This window comes from Lytechinus pictus, chromosome 16 (genome assembly GCF_037042905.1).
Source record: "Lytechinus pictus isolate F3 Inbred chromosome 16, Lp3.0, whole genome shotgun sequence".
Lineage (NCBI taxonomy): Eukaryota > Metazoa > Echinodermata > Echinoidea > Temnopleuroida > Toxopneustidae > Lytechinus > Lytechinus pictus.
This window is the reverse complement of record NC_087260.1, coordinates 18,385,129-18,409,935: the sequence shown is the minus strand read 5'-3', so window position 1 is coordinate 18,409,935 and position 24,807 is coordinate 18,385,129. Positions and strand designations below refer to the sequence as shown.

Here is a 24,807-nt window from a genome sequence, read left to right as displayed (position 1 = left end):
ATGATTTTTTTTTCAATGGAATATGGTGAATAAAAAATACTGTAGTAATACATGTTGGTGAACGGTTGATTGAGATCCACTAAAGAATAAAACTGGAGTTTTGGATTTTAAATTGTGACGTTATGTGCAGGCAGCATAATTGAATAGGCCCGTGGTTATTACAATATTTTTTTCCTTAAGAAGTGGGTATATGAACATGTGAAAAATGTATAAGATATACCCACCTTACAAATAAAATCACTTTTTTAAATCCTTTTTTAAAGCAAACATCATTTCTTTCTAATGGTGTATAGCTGCACGCCTGTGACGTCACAAAAAAAATCTTAATTTCGATTTTTCATCAAACCTTCACCAACCTATTTTTCTCAATTTTTCTGCTTTTATTAAAACCAACTTTTCGTCAGGGTGAAATCCCCCTTCAAGAGCGGCATGTTTTTAAATAATTATGTAAATCTGACAGAAGTTCTCCGTATAAATGCCCCATGTGGCGCATGACTGCATTCTCATAGTAAGGGGTATTATGTTCTAGAACGAACGTAACTTGACTTTCATAATCTAGGCAAGTTGCTTGATACTGAGTAATTAACATTCAATTCACTTTCTTCGATGGAGCCTTTCTCCCTTTGTCTCCCTACTAATGGTGAGCGACACAGCGATCAGTGGAGCGACCTAAGAAAGGGGTCGAATTACAGTCTGGACGACTGTCCGAAGCTCGATGATGTGGATGATTCATCTCGTCCTACAATAGTTCGTCCACCATTGATGGGTCGATTGTCGCTTAGTCCAAATTGAATGCCTGGTACAAAACTATAGATCATGACCGCCTACGTTAGAGGTAACCCTTGATTTTTTTCCAGACACTTTTGTTTAATTAATTGTGTTTTGAAAATGAACACTAACAACACTAATGAACACTTTGATTCAGTCAAACGGCCTCATGAGATAAGATCGGTCAAGCGCACTTAGTATGGTATGATACAATATTGGGTCGAAAATAAGTGCATTTTGGAGGGCGATTTTCAACTTTTTTTTTACTGACGTCTGAATGCCCCCCCCCCTCCTCTTAGTCATTACCATAGCGATATTATTTTTAAGCTGTAGATTTAGCTTCTTGTTTGATTTAGTCCCATTATTAAGACTGTCTCTTTCTTCGAAATGTTTCTTTCTTTGAAAAATAAGCTACTTTAAGTTTGTCAAATTATAATAGTTCTTGAGATTCTATATTATCAATATAAGCATGGTCCATGATATAAGTTTGCAAATAAGTTTAGATGAAAGTATGAAGAAAATGCAACCACTCTTTTTGTTTATAATATATTGGTAATTATATTGGTATAAGGACATGTGGGGGACCCTAATCATGGGCGGAAATCTGTCCCCAAAGGTAGGGGTACCATGCAGGGGCTGGAAACTGACAAGCAAAAAAAAAACCTTTATGGAGCCCCATTGAGCTTTTCCTGCATGCATGCCGGTCTTTGTTAAAAAAATCGGGGGCTGGCTGTTTGAAATCTCGGCTTCTTTTGGCCCCTGACTTCAAGTTTTAAACACTTGAAGAATGTCCGTTTCGATTTATTTTTATATAGCCCAGCTAAAAATGAAATAATAACTAATATCAATTATTGAAATCTTGATATTTTTTACCATTTCTCTTCTTGTGTGGCGCTCTTCTAAAATGACCCAATTCACTGTGAACCTGTTTTAATCTTTATTTAGATAACCATGAACCTTAGTAAGTAGATAACTATCGAGGGAACAATTAAAGCAAACGTACGTTCCTAAAGGACAAGTCCACCCCAACAAAAAGTTGATTTGAATAAAAAGAGAAAAATCCAACAAGTATAACATTGAAAATTTCATCTAAATCGGTTGTAAAATAAGAAAGTTATGACATTTTAACGTTTCGCTTAATTTCACAAACAGTTACATGCACATCCAGGTCGGTATGCAAATGAGGAGACTGGTGACGTCATCCACTCACTATTTCTTTTGTATTTTATTATATGAGATATGAAATATTCTAACTTTCTTCTCATTGTCAAGTTAAACAACGATTAATTCCTCCCTGAACATGTGAAATGAGCATTGTTTAATTCTATATGATTCAGTCAAGCTGGTCCTTATTGTCAAATATGTAAAAATGAAATATTGTATAAATTATTCAATCAAGAGTGATGGACATCATCGACCGACTCATTTGTATGTCACTGAGTTATGCATATCACTGTTTTGTGGAAAATAAGTGAAACTTCAAAATGCCCTAACTTTCTTATTTTAACATCCGATTTCGATGAAATGTTCAGCACTTTGCTTGTTTGATTTTTCTCTATTTATTCAAATCAACTTTTTTCTGGGGTGGACTTGACCTTTAAGCTTTCGCTATACGTACTGCACTGCAAGCCTACATGTATTAGGATTTATTGTCTACTAGCTGAAAAATATCTCATTACTGAAACACAGGGGCTGCCGCATTACGGGAGGGGGCATATGAATAGGGCCTATCAGTAGAGGAGATAAGAATTGTTACATTTCCTTGGGAGCAGTGGTGTAATGAAACAAAATTTTGGAGGGGGCTAGATATGGCCGTATCGCATAAAATCTATAATAACTTGCAACCGGGCGAGGCGAGCTAGCAACAAAAATGCAATTTTGTGATTGATTTTTACATAATATTCAGAAAATTATATCTTCACCCTTCTCTCTTTCCTTTTCTTTGTTTTTCTCACGCTTTTTCTCTTTTTTTGCTTGTGAAAAATTGCCCCCCCCCCCCCATCTGTACGCCAGTGCTTGGGGACAGTGACTATAATTATATGCCTCCCCCATGATTTTCTTTAGCCCTGCGCGTCTCCTGCATTAATTGCGATTAATAAAATTGTTTTTACAATGATTTCATGAAATGTATTACATGAAAAGTTTGGGATTTGGGGGACTTTGACGTGTGGAAAGTGGGATCAGAATAAGAGCGCCATCGCCTGCCTGAGATTTTTAGATGTCATGCAGGTAACACGTGTAGACAAATGGAACTGCAGTACTAGCAGACAATTTAAAATTATAGAGACACGTCCATGTGTAATTGAAGGGGTGTCATATTTTGAGGGACAACTTTGGAACTTAATCTATAGTATAATAGAGACAAAATCTGACAATATTTGATCCACGAAAGTGTCCTATTTTCATCTCAAAGAAAACGTATGCACATAGAAATGCATGAAAGTGAATTAAATGAAAAATAAATGGAGTGGACTTCTAAGTATTACGACCTCGGTGTGTCTCTCCGCATACTTGGGATTCCTACGTACGTGAGTGTGTGATCAAACTGCACCATTGACCCGCCCACGTCTAGTGTGAAATTGTACCTCAGTCATAAAATTGGATTAAAATGTCGGGAAAAGGTGAGAATTCAGTATTTTCGCTCATTTTGTTTGATCGATTATTGACATCTATTATGTGGTGTATGATGCATTTAGTTTTTTGTGTGATTTTGATTGAGATGACTTGCAAAAATGGGCAAAATCAAGCTCTAATCAACCATACCTGCGAGAAAACACTTGCTGAGCTGAGTGCAATTGCCAATATACGTTTTATGCCCCTCCCGCCGTGTATGAATGAAGCCATGCACGGTCATGGATGCATTGCCGTTGCCATGCATGGGGAGGAACGTTGGAACTTGGACTGGAGTTGAGACTGCATTTCAATCATGTCTCACGGAGCTGGCCTGGAGCAAGTGAGAGTGAGAAAGATGTGCCAATGTGTGGTATATCCAGATCCAGGCCAGGCCTAGGGAGCTCAAGGTCATCAACTTCAAGGTAGATTTTGGAATTGGCAGATGGGGGGGCCAGGCGGCTGGGCCAGGGTGGGGGGGGGGGGAGGGGGGGGCAGATTGACCAGATTTCACAAAATGAAATACGGGACTATCAACAAACTAAGCTAAAAAGCACGCTGAAAAAAAAAATCAAACAAAGAAGGCTACACAATGTTGCTTGGACTTGTAAAAAAAAAATCTAACTCGGGGTCTAACGTTAGATCTAAGTCTTAAAAATAAGAAAAGGAAAGGAGGGTGAACGAAAGAATGAAGGAGAGAAATAAAATAGGAAAGAAAAGAGATACATGTAGATTGAGAGGAAAGAAAGGAAAAATGAAGTAAAGAAAATTAAGGGAAAAAATTAAAAGAAAGTTAGAATAAAAGAAGGATGAAAAAAGAAAGAATTTAGGTTAGGTTCCGTCATTCTTTGAAATGAATAAAGAAAGAAAAAGGAAGGAAGGGAAGATCAGCTGAACAAATCATGTGTCGAAGAAAAAAAGGAGAGAAAGGAAAAAAGTAAAGTAATAAAAAGGGAAGAAAGAAAGATGAAGGAAAGAAAAACGTTTCCTTCATTAAAAAAAAACACAGAAGAAAAACAGGGAAGGAAGGAATGAAGGAAGGGAAAGAAAGAATAAGGGAAAAGAATTAGGAGGAAAAGAAAGAATGGATGAAAAAGAGGGTGGAAAGAATGAAGGGAGGAGAGAATGGAAAAAGAAAGAAAATGGAGAGAAAGAACGAAAAGAAAAGGGAGAGGAAAGGTGAAGGAAGCAAAGAAAGGTTTAAAGGAGAATTCATGAAACCTTGTGAGGATTCTGTGGAAAGAGAAAAATCAAAGAATAAGATCAAAGAAAGTTTGAGAGAAAGTTATGAGCATTTGCATATTGCGATCACTAATGCTATGGAGATCCTCCCATTGGCAATGCGAGTATGCGACAAAGATGTGTGATGTCACATACATGTGTACAACTTTCCCTGTGATGGACTATAAAATACCCCCAAAATGTCTCTTTGCTCTTTTGTATGGTGATACAAGCTTAATAGTATATGGTTTGAAAATCTGTATTACTTTCCATCCTATAGAAAGAATACATGATCTTCTGATAGATGTGATAAAAGATACAGTTTTAGTGAAATATGTACAAGAGTAATGGGAAAGTTGTTCACAAGTGGCATCACACATCTTTGTCACATTGCTTTTTTCTGTTTTCACACAAGCTATCTTGTTCCAAAGGTTTCATTTTCCTTTCAGGAAAGAAAGAATGGAGGAAATAAAAAAGGAAATTTGAAAGAGAAGGAAAGTAAGAGAAAGAAGGATAGAAAGAAAAAAAATGAACAGAGAGAAAGGATCAGGAAAGAAAGCTACATGTAAGAAAGAATTGAAATAAAGATAGATGGAACAAAAAAAAGGCAAGCTGGTAGGATAGAAGGATGAAGAAAGAAGGATAGAAAAGAAAGAAGGATAGAAAAGAAAGAAGGATAGAAAAGAAAGAAAAAATGAAAGAAAGAAAGAGGAAAAAAGTTCAAACTTCATGAAAAAAAAAAAAATCCTATCATCTGACAAAAATTGTAATCATATTTGGCATTTTAAAAATTTATTTTAAAATCTAAAAAAAGAGAGGAGCAGTGAACGAGAACGGCATCGCTCGACACAGCGTGATAACCAGCGGGTCATGACACGCTGCCCGACTCGGAAGATCTGGTGTACCATCGCCTGGCAACTCGGTCCGGTGATGCAGAGGTGAAACTTGTGCACACTTGCTCTTTCACTTGCTCTGATTCCTTTTTACGCGAATTAGGATATTTATATCGATATATATTTTGGAGATCAGAAAACAATTTCAAATATGATAAACATAATGCATCGTACAACTTACATTAATCTTGTGGAAAGTCACCGAAAACTGTGTTTTAAAAGGGAACGGTTGATCTTCATGCTGAGCTTGAGCGGTTAAAATGACGTCACGTGCTCGTCGACTATGATTTATGAGAATCGCAGAATGGATTTGGCGAGGTTCTCAATTCTGGTATTGGACGAGGGTGAGGACCTGACGCATATTTGGCCAAAAAATGACATCATCTCATACCAGTCGTCTGTGTGGACGTGTGTTTCTAAAACTCATTCATAAACACTGTAAAGCAAGGCTAGCTGTACGATTTGAGCAACTCGTCAGCATGGGGCAATGGGATCCTTGCACCTATATACAATACGATGGCAAGGTTATGGGTAAATACATGTACATGTAGGTCTGTTTAGTATAAGGGATACGCTCTGCTGAGACTTTGTCTGGCTCCACGGTATCCCCTCCGTCAATAGACTGATGACGGCAATTGGGCTCGCAACGGTGGAGGTTCCAGCGACGCTTTACTACAACGCACCCTCCTCGATAACTGCTTAATTCCCCCTTTTGATGGGCGAAAAGGGGCAAAAATAACAAAGATGGCTCAAATAATATTGAATATTTAACTAACTTACCACCTTTTCAAAATATACCGGTAAGCTGGAAAATACCCAATTTTTATGACAAACATTAGGATCATGTTCTTCAATCATCCCGGTCGTGTTTGTAATACAGCTGAGTGTACGAACGCGCCAGCCAATCACGTGTGTGTTACCATTTTTAGTTCATGAACTGAAAGTAGTAACACGAATGTGATTGGCTGACAAAGAAAGATTTATATGGGGCCTCAGTTTCACACAAATTTCATTTGTCAGAATCATTCAAAAGAATTTTTAATCCCAAATCAGAATAAATTTTGCTTACAGTATGTCAAAATTCTGAGCTTCATCCTAAAAGAGAATTACTTGGGCACTTGGGGGAACCCGAAATGCTCAAAAGTGCCCTGGAAAATTGAAATAGAGCCCCAGAAAATATCCAGTCAATTCAGTGTTTACATGTAGCTTATGTATCCAATAGGCAGTACCGGTTATGTGAAAAGAAGCCCCGGAAAAAAAAAAATTATACCCGAGATGCACTATCTGTTTCAAACTCTGTTTGAATTATGGTAAAGCAATCAATCCGGGTCATGGTTCACCAAATGTTTCTCCTGTCAATAGGAAATGGTGAAGTGCTTATAGTTTCCTTTTGTGCAACTCTATTGTGCAATGGATTTCCTTGTTTAGTGTACAAAAGATATCATCATTCAATGTATACTTTTTTTCTATTTGTTCAAACTAAACACCACCTACAGTACATACATGTATATCCTGCCAGGATAAAAAAAATTATTTGATGTGGTAATGATGTGCATGCCCAACTGCTCATTGCCCCCCCCCCTCCCCCACACCAGAAAGATATAAAAAATAAGGGGGGGAGGTTTTTATAAAAAAGGATACAGAAGTATCAGTATACCTTGGTAAAAGTGAAAAGCAGTGCAAATGTTTGGCTTGATCAATGTGTGGAAAATAAAGATTTGTATTGAAAATCTCAACAAGGAAATAGACTTAAGAAATTAAACCTGTACACTGCAACTCTAAATACATATTTCTTGTCATTCATGTTCACAGCTTGCACCAAATACATACAGTCATACAGGGCTACAGGCATACACTATACAGGACGCTACAAAAAAATTAATCCATGTAATTTCAATTTATGCCTGAAATGAAAATGAAAAAATAGGGGGGGGGGTGCAGGAGGTTCTTATAATAAGAAACAGACTGTTTATGATTAGGAATGAAGCAGTCTTCTAATTTGTCACAAGTGTCTGAATTTTACAAAGTAACAAATGTAGTTGGCATTGCAGTTAACAGTTGCTATTAAAGACTTGCTAATAATGCCTTATTTCAAACCAGATTCGTAGATTATGGACAGTTGCACGTGATTTTCTAAGTAGTTTTCTTTTTCTTTTTAAAATGTTTGATTATTGAATGAATAATGGCATTGTGTGCCAATTTGAATGTATTTCATTCCTTTGTTGTAGTTTGAACACTAACTTGCATTTAATTTTCAGAAATACAGTTCCAAGTGCAATTCATGTACTTTATATATCAATCAAGTCCACAGTGTGAAAATTACAATTTTAATATTGAAGCACTATGATGCTAAAAATGCTGTATTGGGTTTATTCTGAACAAGTCTTTGTAAATATAGAAAAAGTGTGGAAATATTGACAGAAAAATTCACTATTAGTGGGAGAGTGTGAGATTTTTATTTCTTTTGTCTTCTTCTTTGTCTTCTTTTGCCAATGCAGTTGAAGACCAAGCATTTGTGACCCTCGTCACCAATGACAGATATGCGTATGGCGCCCTCGTCGTTGGACAGTCACTGCGGGATGTGGGAACCACACGTCAGCTTGCCATTCTGATCACTCCAGAAGTCACACAGCCGATGAGGTAAATTCAAATCATGCAGTATTTTGCTTAACTCATTAAATCTAGACGATGTATCCATGCCAAACAATTTGATTATTGTGACTCTAGAAATGTCTAGGAATCAGTCACTGATACCATTACTTGTCAAAAATGCTTCCAGTCTGTTCTTCTTATTGCAGGAGGCAACTCTTCATGAACTCTCCATGCTCTATGACTACTTACAGGAGGTGAACCCTTTAGACAGTCAGGACGATGCTCACCTTGCTCTCTACTTGGGCTCTGTAACACAAGTGTTTGCGATGAATTGCAAATATGAAAGAACAGCACTGATTTGTCCCTATTTCAGTCAGTATTTTAAACCAAATGCGCGTGTGACATTGATATTGATTGGTCAGTTCATTTAGCTATTGATCGCTAATCTTTGTGTTACGGAGCCCTGATCTTGGAATCTAGCTCACCAAGGACCTCTGCTGGTGGTCCCAAATGCTTCCTAACCATCTCATTCTCTCTTATTGTAGGAGGCAACTCTCCATGCTCTATGACTACATACAGGAAGTGAACCCTCTAGACAGTCAGGATGACGCTCACCTTGCTCTCCTAACCAGGCCTGATCTAGGAATCACATTCACCAAGCTCTACTCCTGGCGGCTCACCCGGTACTCTAAGTGTGTCTTCCTAGATGCAGATACATTGGTGAGTAAAGAAGGACAACTTCCTATGTAACTTACGTTCAAGAATTATTTCAAGAAGATGAAGTTGATGGGCTCAATATTCCCCAAAAGACAATTAATTGGATATCATTGCAAATTGTGTGAAATTAGCATTTATTGATTTGCTTTAGGCTTTTAACTCTAAAAAGACGGCTATTTTGACACATTGGGGGGGGGGGGGCTGATCAGGGAATAAGCACAATTAGAAAAAATAGAAAAAGGACACAAATGTACCGAAGGCAAGTTAATGGTTCATTAATCAGTTGGGGTATCAAAGGCCATGGATTGATTCAAGTCCTGTACTTTTAGCTGATCTGGAGAGCAGTAAATTTCCAAGCTTAGCTCACTTATTGAAGTAGACAAATTATACATATGGTAATTTACACCTGATATGCAGGTCATTGGAGACTTTGTTTTGTGGACAAATCCGAATGGAATTTACAATCTTGTTTACCTAACATTTAATCTTCATTCATAAGTCTGTAGTGTAAATATGCACAGAGCCGCCCTAGTTAAAGTGTACATAAGTGGTATTTGGATGTTTAATATTGAACTATTGAGCTCGAGTTTGAAGGTACAGGCTAATTGGCTCTGTCAACATAAGGCCAAATTAACATTTCACAGTTAGCCCCCCTTCTACATATACTGTAGATGTACTGAAATCATCCTCTTTCTCTTAACAATTATAGTTAATATGATCATCATCATTGTCATCACCATCTACATCATCATCATCATCATCAACTCCATCATCATCATCAACTCCATCATCGTCAGCAGCAGCAGCATCATCATTATCATCATCATCATCATCATCATCATCAACTTCATCATCATCATCATCATCATGATCATCATGATGATCATCATGATCATCATGATCATGATCATCATAATCATCATCATCATCGCCATCATCATCATCATCATCGCCATCATCATCATCCTGGTCTTCATCATCACCACCTCCACCATCTTCACCATCTTTCTCTTTCCCCTCCTTATCATCATATGTAACCTCAAACTCTCCCATCACCACTTTCACCATCACATGAAAAAAAAATATCTTGCCCTTTTCCTGTCACCCTGTATTGAAGAAAAATTGATTGGTTTACTTTTTCAGTATGTACGTTTGTTTTATCTCTCCCTTGACAGGTGCTTCAAAATGTAGATGACCTATTTGATCGGGAAGAACTTTCAGCAGCTCCTGACGTCGGTTGGCCGGATTGCTTCAACTCAGGGGTATTTGTGTTCAAACCATCGAACGAGACATATAGAGGCTTGTTGCAGTGTGCAGTTACTCAGGGAAGCTTTGATGGTAAGGGTTGTTGCCATGATAATGAAGGAGGGAAATGATGCCTTGGAATGATAAAGGGAATGGAAATGTTGATGGAAACAGAGATGGAAACAGTGATGGTGGTGATTATGATGAGGAGGATAAGGATGACTTCTCATGATGATGGTGTTGGTGATGACGATGATGGTGACGATGATGATGATGACAATGATGATGATGACAATGATGATGATGACAATGATGATGATAATGAAGATGACGACGATGATGACAATGATGACGTTGATGATGACGATGATGACGACGATGACGATTATGATGCCGATAATGATGAAGAAGAAGTTGATGATGATGATCATCATCACCATGACGATGGTGATGATATGATGATGATAATGATAATGATGAAGATGATGATGATGATGATGGTGGTCGTAGTGAATGCTGATGATGGTTTTGGTTGTGGAAGTGGTCTTGATTATGATGATGAAGATATTCCATCATGTACGTGGAATGTACATAATTTTGAAAGCCAGTCAACTACCAGTCACACTTCTTTATCAACTCAATATTACACTATAAAAGCAGAGAACAGAGTTTTGTTCTCTTGTTTATAGCAAGTTTTAATAAAGAATTGTGACTGGTAGTGTATCATACAGATAAATTATTTTGATGTTTATGTTCTGTTTATCACTAGGCGGAGATCAGGGTTTACTAAACACATTCTTCAGCGACTGGGCAACAGCCGATATCAACAAGCATTTGCCATTCGTCTATAACATGACATCTGCAATCAGCTACTCCTACCTTCCTGCATTTGTAAGGTACGTGGATGACCTTTGACCTAGTATATTGGCGTAGCAGTAAGGGCGGGGGTAGAGGACTTGTTTATTATCCTCTTTCCAAATAAACCCACTGTTTAGTCAGCATTGAAACTTATCTATTCCTATCGATCCCATGATAACTGTTGAGCATTTCTTGAGAGGAGTTGTCAGATGCTTCATCTGGCACAGTCTGTTTCATCATAAAGTTACCATAGTAACCGATGGACTTTTATACCTCTCAGCCAATCACAACACAGGACAGTTATCACGTCTGATAACTTATCGCATGACAAATGTTAATGGAACACTCTCTTGGTGTACACACTTCTGATCAAATCTTCGCTATCACAGGTCGTTTCGTTCTTCCCAACTTTTGCCAACTGGGATTACTTCGGACCCCATTTTCAATTTCCCATTTTTTATATCTAAAATTATTATGTTTGATGAGAGCCATTTTTTTCTCTGAATTAAAAAAAAATCTATATCACCTATAAATGCAAAACAGATTTGGCAACGAAGTCCGGATTGTACATTTCATCGGTCGCACAAAGCCGTGGATGTACAGATACAACACGCACACCGGCACTATCACAAGACCATCAGACGTCGATGTCACCCACGACTCCATTTACGTCAAAATATGGTGGGATGTTTTCATGTCGAAGGTCAAACCAAGAGTTGAACAAGAACAGGTGAGGAATTTATAAACATCATTCGCTTTCAAGATAATGATAATCAATTAATCATGACTGTTTTAAAGATGTTTTTAATACTAGTTTGCAATGTATGGGCTTGATGTGTTGTATATGCTGTATCATCCCTGATTTACTGTACAGATTTATGGATGTCAACATTTGGGTAACTTAATGTTAACCAGCTTTTGTGAAATTCCATTTTGATGTCTCTTTGTTTGTCATGAATTATTCAAGTGATGATATCACTAAAGCAGCAAAGATGTGGGATCTGGATGGAGGTTGACAAGTGGAGAAATCAAGGAAACATTAATGTAATTTCATAATTCAGTAATATTAATATTAATGAGTTTCAAACTTTCATGAACCTCTACAGAGGAGTAGACTACGTAACTGTGACGCAACATCATTTTTTTCCAGGCATTTCAGCATCTTCATTACAATAATTTGGTTGAGCATGATGAAAGATCCCCACTGATAAAATTTGACATGACTTAATTTGTTCATGTTGACGCAAGTTTTTGTCTCACCTGCATAGCAGAGTGAGACTATAGGCGCCGCTTTTCCGACGGCGGCGGCGGCGGCGACGGCGGCGGCGGCGTCAACACCAAATCTTAACCTGAGGTTAAGTTTTTGAAATGACAGCATAACTTAGAAAGTATATGGACCTAGTTCATGAAACTTGGCCATAAGGTTAATCAAGTATTACTGAACATCCTGCCCGAGTTTCATGTCACATGACCAAGGTCAAAGGTCATTTAGGGTCAATGAACTTAGACCATGTTGGGGGAATCAACATCAAAATCTTAACCTAAGGTTAAATTTTTGAAATGTCATCATAACTTAGAAAATATATGGACCTAGTTCATGAAACTTATACATAAGGTTAATCAAGTATCACTGAACATCCTGCATGAGTTTCACGTCACATGACCAAGGTCAAAGGTCATTTAGGGTCAATGAACTTTGGCCGAATTGGGGGTATCTGTTGAATTACCATCATAACTTTGAAAGTTTATGGATCTGATTCATGAAACTTGGACATACAGTAATAGTAATCAAGTATTACTGAACATCCTGTGCAAGTTTCAGGTCACATGATCAAGGTCAAAGGTCATTTAGTGTCAATGAACTTTGGCCAAATTGGGGTATTTGTTGAATTACAGCCATAAATTTGAAAGTGTGTTGGTCTAGTTCATAAAACTTGGACATAATAGTAATCAAGTATCACTGAACATCCTGTGCGAGTTTCAGGTCACATGATCAAGGTCAAAGGTCATGTAAGGTCAAAGAACTTTGGCCACGTTGGGGGTATTTGTTGAATTGCCATCATACTGTATCTCTATAAGTGTATTGGTCTAGTTCATAAAACGTGGAAATAAGAGTAACCAAGTATCACTGAACATCTTGTGCGAGTTATAGTAGTTTTCAAAATCAGCACTGCTGCTATATTGAATCGCGTGATGCAGGTGAGACGGCCAGAGGCATTCCACTTGTTAGCCAAATGAATCCCTAACACACGTGGGACTTTATTTAAATTAGCCTGGTTTTGAACGACTTGCAATGGGCTTAATTTTTACTCATTTCAATGGGCTATTATTACAGTACTCATACAGTCACATGAATCGATTCCATTTCCCACCATATATGGGTTGTGGGCATTTTTCATTATGCGCTGTTGACAATGTAATTTCAGAGCTTTCCTTTAGTGCCATTGTTGGATGGAGCGTAGTTCTTGTATACATTTATACCGCAGCACAGATTGGATGAAATGCCTTGCTCAATGATTAAAGATGCTATGTCAGGGTTTGAGTTCAACATCTTATGTATTCCCACTAGAATAATTCCTGTATTCTTCTTCATGTATAAATGGTTGATTGCTGTAATGAAATCCTTTTCTCGAATCTCTAGGTCTATTAATTCATCATTTTGCGGATATTCTGTAACTTGGGATATGTCGCGTTTTCTACATAATTTGATAATTTTTTTTTCTCATCATTTCTTTCCTTGTTGACTACATACGTACTTGTACATGTAAATGCCTGTTGGTAACATTCTTCAGGAAGCTTCATACAGGAATTGAGGAGTTTCCTACATGTAGACAGCACATGCATATTTTCTGTTGATCATGGTTCGATTGTAAACTTTTCTCTGCTTCAATTACTGTATTGCACTTCTAACTAGTCATGGGATATTTTTTGTCTTGTTTTCCAGTAGGGGGATGCATTTTGCCCCCCCCCCCCTACAAAAGTTTTCATGTGGTAAATAATGACTGTCTATATTATCAGCTGGGAAGCATTTACTAATTTCACTGAATCTATATTATTTCAACTTTTTGTTTTGTATGTAATACTGTTTGAAAATTTCATTTTACATGTATGAAGATTTGGCAATTATTTATCTTTTAGAATTCTATTTTCTTTTATTTGTTATTTATATTTATTATTTTATTTTATGATTTTTATTTTTTTATTTATTTATATTCATTTATTTTTTATTTTTCATTTTTTTTTATTATCTTTTTTTTAATTTTTAATTTATTTATTTTTTTATTCCTTTTCTTTTATTTTTTTTGGGGGGAATCATTGGCAATAGTTGAAGCAAATTGATTTTGATTCCTGAATCTTGAGCAATTGACCATCGCACGTGTGTGACCCTCACAAAGTGGATTCATGCTGATACTTTTTATTGTAGTTTTCAACACATCAAAGCACAGCCTTCATTTATATTCTTTAATATTAATAATTTGGGGCAATTCATCAAATAGCTGCAATAAAATAACAATAATGATAATGAAAAACATTAAACACAGATATGACTTCTTGATTGGCAGGTTTGCCAATAAATGCGGCTTGGGTTTGTAAAATTGCTCCACATTGTTGCCTTTGTCGATAATTTCAATTTCTGAATGGTTAATCGGGCATTGCCTATCGTTGTGCATGTAGAGTAAATCATGTGCTCTGCTATTAAAGCCGTGTCCAACATATTCTGTACATAATGTACATGTACGCATTGCATTGGTGTACAACAAGGCTTGAATGCTGGAGGCCAGATGGCATTGCTGATGTAAGTCTCCTGGGGCCCGTTGCAGAAAGAGTTGCAATCAAACGCAACTCTAAAAATCATGCGCAACTTGATTTTCAACCAATCAACAGCTCGCATTTGGGACTTGCGTTTAAATGCAACTCTCTCTGCAACAGGCCCCAGAGCGCTCTTTGTGGTGAAGGTGTGGTGTTTTACATCACTCATCTTCGAGGAACACTTAAGAGTAGAATGCCTTGCTCTTCCGTAAACAGACTGTCAGATCTGCAGGCCCCATGAGAATGAAATAGATACATACATCCATGGGGCTTGGCTATTTGCTTTATGCTGTACTGTTTGTACACTGCAGTGTGGATGTAAAGTTAGTGTACGTTGACTGTCCGACCAATCTCAAGCCAGGAGAATATCACGTTCTTGTTCTTTTGAATTCCTCACATGAATCTTGGGGAAAATAAAGAGAAAGAGACAAATAGCTCATCCATGGGATGGGGTATAGAGAGATTGAATGAAAATCAGACACAGAGAAATAGATAAAAAGGGTGAGAGGGAGGAAGAGAGAGAGAGAGAGAAAGAAACAGAAGGAGAGGGAGAGAGACAGGCAGACAGAGAAAGTGAGATGGAGAAGGGGGGGGGGGTGGTCTGGAAATGTAATCTCTTAAATTATAAAATAACCAATTATGAAACATTGGACTGTTCATTGTGAGAAATTATGATGCTAAGACCTAAGCTTTTTTTTATTTTTTTACCAAACTTACATTTTGAGGTAATTTTCTTTTCTGCCTAGTTCTATTGCTTTGTTGTTATAGAGTATTTTACCAAGATTTATTTAACTTTCAAAACAAATTAAAAAAAATCATAAATATAAAGAAGTAGATATATTATTGATAATAATCATGTAAATGAAACTAATTGTAATAATGATGATGATGATAATGATAATAATAATGATAATAATAGTTATAATAATAATAATTATGATAATGATAATGATGATAATCATAATAATGATAATGATGATGATGGTAATAATTAAATAACAGGGGTGCCATGTTGTAAAGTTCTGTCTAAATAGTATATTTAAGTTCTTGTAGAAATGAAGCTTGAAAAATAATTCAATGAAAAATAGATCATATTAAATATCACAAATTATGAGGAAGAATAAATAAAATGAAACAACCTTTTCTGGGCAGTCACATGCATTCTGAGAAAGGGTCAAAAGTAAGGATATGTACATGTAATACTGTGTACAGGTATTGTTTCTATGAATAATGATCAACTTTGATAAAACAGAATTACATGTATTTGAGTCTCGAGGTAGTGTTCTATAAATATCAGTCTTGTCTTCCTGATGAAGTCTTTAAAGATGTTGATGGGTCATGGTTGAGTCGGATTTCATTAAATACTTTGGCATTGATTGAAATGTCATAGAGAGGCAGTGACCTTTTCTAATAGTCTGCACAGCAAGACAGACGTGCATGCATTCATGCTTTAAAGACTGTCTTTAGCTTAGAGGTCATTAACTATACTCGGATATCATTGTACATTACACTGTTACAAAAGGGTAGAACTTTTTAATAGTCATAAAATACTTTTTTTTCTTTTATATAATAAAGTAAAAAATATAGATATTTTATTTTGATAAGGCACTCTACTGAATTAGCTGTTTAATTTAAATTAGACAAAATTGTTAAATTTATCCAATAAAAGTACACATTTTTAGTTTGGATCCCTCACACCACAGCCGTTTTGAAGTAAATGCATGAACATGATCAAGTGATACATGTACATTTCTGGGATTTACCTAAATATATGTGTAGGCTTTAAAGGGATATTAGAGGCCGTTCTCATTACGCTTTCTAAAACTAGTTTACTGGAAACCGATTCAGGAAACCACTTTGGAAGATCGCTTTGCTAGCGTTTCCACTTGATCACACGAAAGTGGTTTTCAAAATCACTTCACGTAAAGCGCTCTTGTTGCTATGGAAACGCTCTCAGTGGGGTGAGCGTTTCGCGCGAAATTCGAAACCGCAGCATAGGCATTCTACACCTGTCGTGGGGAGTAGCGCGCTCAAAATGTGCGAAGATCGCTTCCCGAAGAACGGTTGTGTCCTCACGCTAAAACCAGTTTAACGAGGCAAAGCGATCTTGAAAACTACATCGCGAGGTGGTTTTCCAAACTGGTTTGCAAGATCGCTTCCAAGACCGCTTCGACCGTTCTCACTACGCGTTAAGCTAGTTTCCAGTAAACTAGTTTTAGGAACGTAGTGAGAACAGCCTCTTAAACATTGTTTGAAATTGTTTTCAGGATAGTCATGTTTGTTTACAATAAGTGATGGTATTAAACGTGGTGTTTTGTGGTAAATATTCTTTAGAGATGGCCAGTCTTTCAGGCTTTGGCCTGAAATCAGCCCAAACAACTTCCCATGGGGATTTTGTACATGTTTTACTTCTTTACAGACCAAGTGAGCAACGATTTATGATAGCATACGTGGTGTGCAGGCAAGCTATAATCTGATGATTGGATATTGCTTGTAAAAGGCCCAAAATATTTATTTGAAAAATTGTATTTTCAATTCATATCATAATTAATATTATTATTATTGTTATTATTTATTATAATTATTATTATTATTATAATTATTATCATTATTATTATTGTTATTATCATTTATTATTATTATCATTATTATTATTGCAATTATTATTTTTATTATAATCATTATTATATTATTATTTATTGTTATTATTATTATTATCATCATTATTATTATTATCAGCATCTTTATCATAATCATCATTGTCATCACCATCATTATCACCATCATCGTCATAATCATCATCACCATCATCAGTCATCATCATTACTATTGTTATTGTTGTTCTGATTCATACCCTTTTCTTATTTCACTATTCGTATTACACTACAGCTTTTCACTAACCACTATGACTCCTCTTTGACAGGGTACAACTCTCCAAGATTACAAATCAGACACACTGCCCTCTTTAGTCCATCGCCATCACAGCGATGACTCATTGTCTCATGACTCGTCCATCTCCGACCACCGCCATCTTGACCATCCCACTCCAGAACAAACTGTTCGCTCTCATGATGGGTACACCACTGCCCCCCATCAGTACCAAATGGGAGAGGGAGGGGTGCAGCATAGTCCCCCTCCCTGTGCACACGTTCATTCAATCGTACCCCAAGAAAGGACACCAGTGCCCGATGTGGTACGCTTTCTTTCTCAGTTTTCTTTTGCATGATTTTAAAATTCTTATTACCACTTTTTGTTTGAGCCTAGTCTTTTGAAAAGGGGGGGGGGGGGGGGGGGGGGCTCAGGGCGATTTTGCCCTCGAAAAGCTCAGAAGAGCCCAAAACTAAAAAAAAAAGGTCCCATGGAAAGTCCAGTTCGTTGCAATGTTAAAGCTTATCCAATGTGGCAGATTTAGGCTGTAAGATATGAAAAGTAGCCCCCTGAAAAATAAAGAAAATATTGCCTGGGTCCATGGCAATAAACAAAAATGCCTGACGAAGGCTACATATTCACAAGCTGTTCTCTGACCCTTTAGAAACTCGGGGGGGGGGGGGGGTATTATAGTCATTGCTCTGTACAGGTTGACAAAATGGCAACAATTGACAAATCAAAACAATCAGAACTCTACTGCTCCACATAGTCCTGTGCGATGTGTGTGTCTTTCATCATGATGGTGCTTGATTGGCTTACACGCCATATTGGTGAAGAATAAGAATCAAGATGTCTAATCTAAAGGCTACCGCACACCTTACATTTACGACTGGTCCACGACCCGATTTTTGAAAAAAAACATCGCATTTCGCTTATTTGCTGAAAAGGTGAATGAAAGAATAATTTTATTTGAGATTCAAATAATCTGTAAGAAAACTAACTAAACAATGTTGGTTGATTGCAAACCTTTATTTTAGAGCAAAGGCCAAATTGGTTTCAAATCGTAGCCAATTGTACAATTGGTAAGGCAGTTTTTGCGCTAGTCAGTAGTGCTCGAGAAAAGCGTAAAATTAAGATACTAGACACATCACACACCACCAGCAAATATACATCAGTTGTCTCAATGCATTTCCTCTTTAAATTGTATAAGCTCAAACTGCTATCCTCAACAATATTTAAAATCTCTTAACGATTGTTTTTAAACAATTTCTGAAACTGGAACGGCATATTTGGGGTTCTCTTTCAATTCTACTCTAGGCTTATAAACAGATGAATGCAAAATGTTTTTGTATTCTGAGACATTTAAAGGATGTTTTTACTAAGGCCTGTAACATAAGTGCACAAATCGCCATACAATCACAATATTTTTTCTTCATTAAAAAAAAAAAATCATATTTATTTTCAATTTCACACTATTGCAAAATCAATATTCACCTGATGTAGTACGTACTGTGCAGGTCGCCACCAAGCACAAAATACATACATGAATATTCACGAATTGTACAATTTTATTTATCCTGCATGAATGTCATTATTGTGTTGCTGCTGTATTGCATTTTGATTCCTAATTGATTTGAGTTATATATTTTCTGACTTGACTCTTTATTATTTACTTTACAACAGTGTAAATTAATTTATGATTGGGAGGATGCATTTCAAGTTTCCTCTTTCCTTTATGTCCTTGTAGCAATGCAATTACATAACAGAAGAGTCCTGTGATGAAAAGAAAGAAAAGCTATGTAAAATCATTTGCTTAGTTTCTTTGTGTCAAAACTCCCAAAGCCAAGTTGTTTTAAACTGATCAATTAAATCAGGATAAATTATATTTGTGGACATATTATGATTTAATGAGCTTTTTACATTTATAATTTTTAACTGGGAGGAGAGATGGTTGCAATAGAAACAAAATGTTTGATATCACAAAATACAGCTATCCTTTAAAGGACAAGTCCACCCCAGCGAAAAGTTGATTTGAATAAAAAGAGAAAAGTCCAATGAGCAAAACACTGAAAATTTCATCAAAATCGCATGTAAAATAAGAAAGTTATGACATTTTAAAGTTTCGCTTACCGGTACTTTTACAGTTACCGGTATGCGCACTTCCAGGTTGGTATGCAAATGAGACTGATGACGTCATCTGCTCACTATTTCTTTTGTATTTCATTATATGAAATATGAAATATTCTAATTTTCTCCTCATTGTCAAGTGAAACATACATGTAGATTAATTCCTCCCTGAACACCTGGAATTAGCATGCCATTATTCTAATACTATATGGTTCAGTCAAGTTGGCCCTTATTGTCAAATCTGTAATAATGTAATGAAATATTGTATAATTCAAACAATAAAAACAAAAGAAATAGTGAGTGAGGGACATAATTGACTGCCTCATTTGCATGTCAACGAGTTGTGCATATAACTATTTTGTGGAACATAAGCGAAACTTTAAAATTTCATAACTTTCTTATTTTACATCTGTCATCTGATTTTGATGAAATATTCAGCATTATGCTAGTTTGATTTTTCTCTATTTATTCAAATCAACATTTTTTCTGGAGTCGCTTGACCAACAAGTACATAAAACTCTATAGACATGCATGCTTGATATATTGCTTGTAGAATAGACTTCTGTATTATTTTGCATTTTAGAATCATATGCAATTGACACTAATACAGTCTTCATTCTGTTTTCTTTTCTCCCTTTCCCCCTCTTCATTTTGTGGTTCCATCACGCTATATATCACCACTAACATATTTTTAATGTGAATGTGGGCCGTCCTTTGTCTGTATCTACCTTTCTGTAAGTATGTTTTTTCTTACTCTTTTGCTATATTCCTTCTTTTTTTTGTTGTTGCCCTCTCCTGCCTTCCTCTTGCCTCATTCTTGTTTCCCAATGTTTTCTCTCTTCATATTCCGACGTTTGTATCATATTCCTAAACATTTTTTTTATTGCCCCGTCCCGCCACCCCTTCCCTCATTCCTTGTCTTACATTTCTCTCTTATATGTTTCATGTTCCCTTTTTGAATAACAACCTTCTTATTTCCCAATTAACTTTTGATATCCTTTGTGTGCGTCCCTTGCATTTGTATGCCATCTTCATGTTGCTTCTTTGTACATGTCCGCTACTCGTTTATGGTGGATAATATGTCCCATCTTTCTCTTAATTCTTTTCCTGCTTGATACATTGGTAATTCTGCCTTAGTCCATCTCCATTGGTTTGTCTTTCTTCATTCACCTTTCTCATGCTTCATTTAATATTTCATCTCCATTTTGAATTGCATTTTACCCTTGTCAACTTTTTAACCATTTAACTCATCCTCCATCCCGGCAACTGCCACAGTACACTTTTACATCTTCCCAACGAACATGGTCCTCGAACAATACACGTGCGCACATACATCGGTACACTCTACTTTAGGCTTCTAACACTTCACAGTCTTCTGTAAGTGGGACTGAAGGCAGGACTAACCAAGCGCAAGGCCAAGATGAAGTTATGACAGCGCCCCCTGTTGTTGACACCAGGCCACAGGGTCAGAGTCAGACACAGTCAGTGGTAGGTTTCCCCTTTTTTCCTGGGAAAAAAATGGTTAACACAATTATGAAAAGAAATTTAAAAAATAATCCTCAAACAAATTTTGTAATGTATTTTAGTTCAAGTGGCTTTGATAGAAATACACGAGATCCCAATAGATCAGCAGTCCACAAGACTTGCCTCTGTGCTCTTTTGGACTGTTCATCTATTTTGTGGCATTGCTTTGAAATACCACTAGGCTTACCATATTAGGCTGAATTTCTTGGCTATTTGAATAGTGGGATGCCATCCTCTTTTTTTGTTGGTCTGATAAATTTGTAGTTTATTATTCAGTTCTCTTATGAAGCATCATCCTCATTTTGTTCTTGTGGGATGTTGGTCTAATGGGCTGCTAGTCTTGTGGGTCGTTGAGGTGTTGGCTTAGTGGGATGTGGCTCTATCGGGCTGCCAGTGTAGTCGGTTGTCTGTTGGGCTGCCAGCCAGCGAAGTCGGTATTCAGGTTGTATAGCTGGGTGGAGGGCTACTCTATTGGGCTGCCAGACAAGTCTGTGAAAGGGCCATTGGCTTCAGCATTTTGTGTCATGTTCTGTTCTTTCAGGAAGCTTTTGGTTGCTGGTATCTTCTCTTTGGCCCTTTGACTGCATTGATATGACTCTATACTTGATTTTTAAAGATATAATGTATTAATAGTAAAAGAAAGAACTTGGTAAATTTAAATATATACTGTAACTTACATAATTCATGTACTTTAGATCAGATACATACTGTTCCAAGTTCAAAGAGGATTGTGTACAGTGTATATCGTCAGCGGTCATCTGAACCGTATCAGTCAATTTTGGTTTTAAAAAAAATCTATTTTGAGATTTTTTGACTGATCGCGCATTGAAATCGCAACGCCATATTGCTTTTCCCCCTATGGCGTTTTTGTACAGGGATAATCTAAGTCACTCAAATCAAAATTACAAGCATGAAGCTCTTTTGCCATACTTTTTCGGATCCTTAGTTTTGTGTAAAAATAAGGATACCAATGTCAAGCAATTTCCTTGGTCCTTCCAACCATTTTTTTTTCAAGCAATGAATATGTTGTAAGGCTGGGGAACTACATGTAAGTGTGCAAATTATAGTAAACTTTGAATTCGATTTTCTCTGAAATGGGTTTGCACTGTCCGTATGTGTGATACGACGGTTCAGATGACCGCCGACGATATTGGTTTGAGAGAGTGCTTATCTACCAGGAACGGAGCTGTTAAAGCCATTTTTTATATGATATTGACTGGCTTTGAGGGGAATATCAAATATATTGCCTTCAACAGAATATGACTTTCATAATTGTCCCAAGTCTTTTGACAGGGGCAACATGGCTCTCTTTAGAGCAACAATAGTTGTTTCCCACAGTCAAGCAGTAAGTCATTATTATTATAATTTCTCATTGGTTTAGTTCAAGTGTATTATTAGTACGGTAACTTTCTGTTTCCTCCTTCATTTTCTCTGATTTTTACCCAAGAGGTCATTATCATTATAGCAGAGTGTGCAGTGTTCGTGCACACAAGTGAACAAGTGATGTCTTTTATTCCTTGTTTTGTTTAGACTATGTGCAAAATCACAGCTGCAGTATAAAATGTGCTATGCGAGGTTAGTGTTCTAACCTGGCATTGGCAATAAGTTTGAGAATCTGATTTAAGGCTATACAAGCAGGTAAAGAGTTTGATGTGATAAAATATTTAAAAAAGGAGACATTTTTTAAGGTTTGTGTTGAAAAATTGTCAAGACTAACAAAAATATGTCAAAAACTTGCAGAGTCCAACATTTTATGCAGTAAAATGTGCACTTCAGGTTTGGAAGTTTTTTTGCAAATCCTTCACACACTTTTGGTGCACTTTTGCCCGTAAACTCATACTGCATTACTGCAAGTGTTGGAGTTTGGCATTCTTTGCATTCACATCCTTTGCCAAACTTACACGAGCCCAGTGAAAACCAGGCTTTTTTTATAATACATTCAGTTTGGCAAGAGCGATCATGATTAATCAGAGCTAAAATTATAATGACATTTCTTGTGAGGAGACATGTTATTTTCCAATCTCAGAGATTAGATATCAGATCTGTGCCAAATAACATAAAAGTTAGCGATTAATCGCTAATTTGAAAGAACAATTCTGAACTTCTTAGTCAGTCCACTGAGCAAAATGCACATACGACGTTGGTCTTGATAGGCCATTTCATTTAGTGATTAATCGCTAACCTTTGTATTGTGTTAGGGGTCTCTGACCATGAAATTTTGACAGAACAGTAGATTGATTCACTATTCCTTTTCAGAAAAAGGGAAATACCCCTAAAAGATTATTTTCACCCTCTCACATAGTAGGCCTACCCCCCGCCCCCACTTTGAGCACTTCACACTGAATTTGGACCCTTTTTTACGGTGGAGTGTCACTATAAGCCATAGAAGTACTGAAGGTTACAATTTTTTTCCCTAATCATTGGTCTTTGTGTCGATTTTGTCTCCCATTTGATTAATTTGTCAATTAATGAACTGTATTGTATTTTCCATCTTTTATTGTTAATCTATGGATCCTTTGCATGTAGCATTGTAATGTACCAGATGATAACACTGTAAGTAACTGAAACTCCCAGTTTCATCATTTATTATCTTTGTTTTTATACTTCTTTAACAATTTTTCTTATTGAAGGTTGATTTATATACCCTTCGCCTTTGGTGTTCTGAAAACTCTTTTGTGTTCCTAACCTGTATGTTATTCATGTAACCATGAAGTGCTTCAAAATTTCCTTCAGATGTGATAGCACTGTATATAATCATAAAAACTGAAATGTTCTGAACTTGATTTAATTTAAAATCTGGTCTTAAGTTGAGGTTTAATTGTGGATTACCTGTTGTAGGACGATTCTCTAACAGAAGGAAGTTAAAGGACAAGTCCACCCAAACAAGAAGTTTATTTGAATAAAAAGAGAAAAATTCAACAAGCATAACACTAAATATTTCATCAAATCGGATGTAAAATAAGAAAGTTATGACATCATAAAGTTTCGCTTAATTTCACAAAACAGTTATATGCACATCCTGGCTGGTATGCAAATGAGGGAACTGATGACATCATTCACTATTTCTTTTGTATTTTATTATATGAAATATAATTTTCTCCTCATTGTCAAGTGATACAACGATTAATTCCTCCCTGAACATGTGGAGAAAGCATTGTTCAATAAAATGTTTCAGTCAAGTTGGTCCTTATTGTCAAATCTGTAAAAAAATGAAATATTGTATAATTCAAACAATAAAAAACAAAAAAACAAATAGTGAGTGATGGACATCATCGACTGACTCACCTTTCACTGTTTTGTGAAAAATAAGCGAAACTTTAAAATAACTATCTTATTTTACATCAGATTTTGATGAAATTTTCAGCATTATGCTAGTTTGATTTTCTCTATTATGTGGTGCCCAATTCATTCAAAACTGTCTGGGTACAGCATGGAAAGGATGCAGTAAAAATAAACGTACAATGTAATGAAAATTTTTGCATTTTCGGCTTTCCATAATTTAAGCGCAGAGTTTAGACCATTAAATTGGAGTTCAGAATACATACCATATTGTATTGCTTGGAATATCTATACA

The 24,807-nt window shown here is 36.4% G+C and overlaps 1 protein-coding gene across 4 annotated transcripts in view; it reads left to right on the top strand.

Moving 5' to 3' along the window:
* The first annotated feature begins 2,984 nt into the window (after positions 1-2,984).
* Positions 2,985-24,807, top strand: part of LOC129279417 (glycogenin-1-like) — a 29,494-nt gene continuing 7,671 nt past the window's right edge. Inside the window, exons 1-9 of one of the 4 annotated variants that reach the window (XM_064111661.1) lie at positions 3,068-3,389; positions 7,991-8,132; positions 8,630-8,804; positions 9,977-10,139; positions 10,816-10,942; positions 11,448-11,634; positions 17,638-17,907; positions 21,063-21,197; positions 23,760-23,786. In XM_064111661.1, the coding sequence (XP_063967731.1) occupies positions 3,377-3,389; positions 7,991-8,132; positions 8,630-8,804; positions 9,977-10,139; positions 10,816-10,942; positions 11,448-11,634; positions 17,638-17,907; positions 21,063-21,197; positions 23,760-23,786 (1,239 nt within the window). In that variant the 5' untranslated portion in view covers positions 3,068-3,376. Of the gene's footprint in view, positions 3,390-7,990; positions 8,133-8,629; positions 8,805-9,976; positions 10,140-10,815; positions 10,943-11,447; positions 11,635-17,637; positions 17,908-21,062; positions 21,198-23,759; positions 23,787-24,807 lie in introns of all 4 variants that reach the window. The other 3 variants (XM_064111663.1, XM_064111662.1, XM_064111664.1) reach the window with 3 other exon arrangements.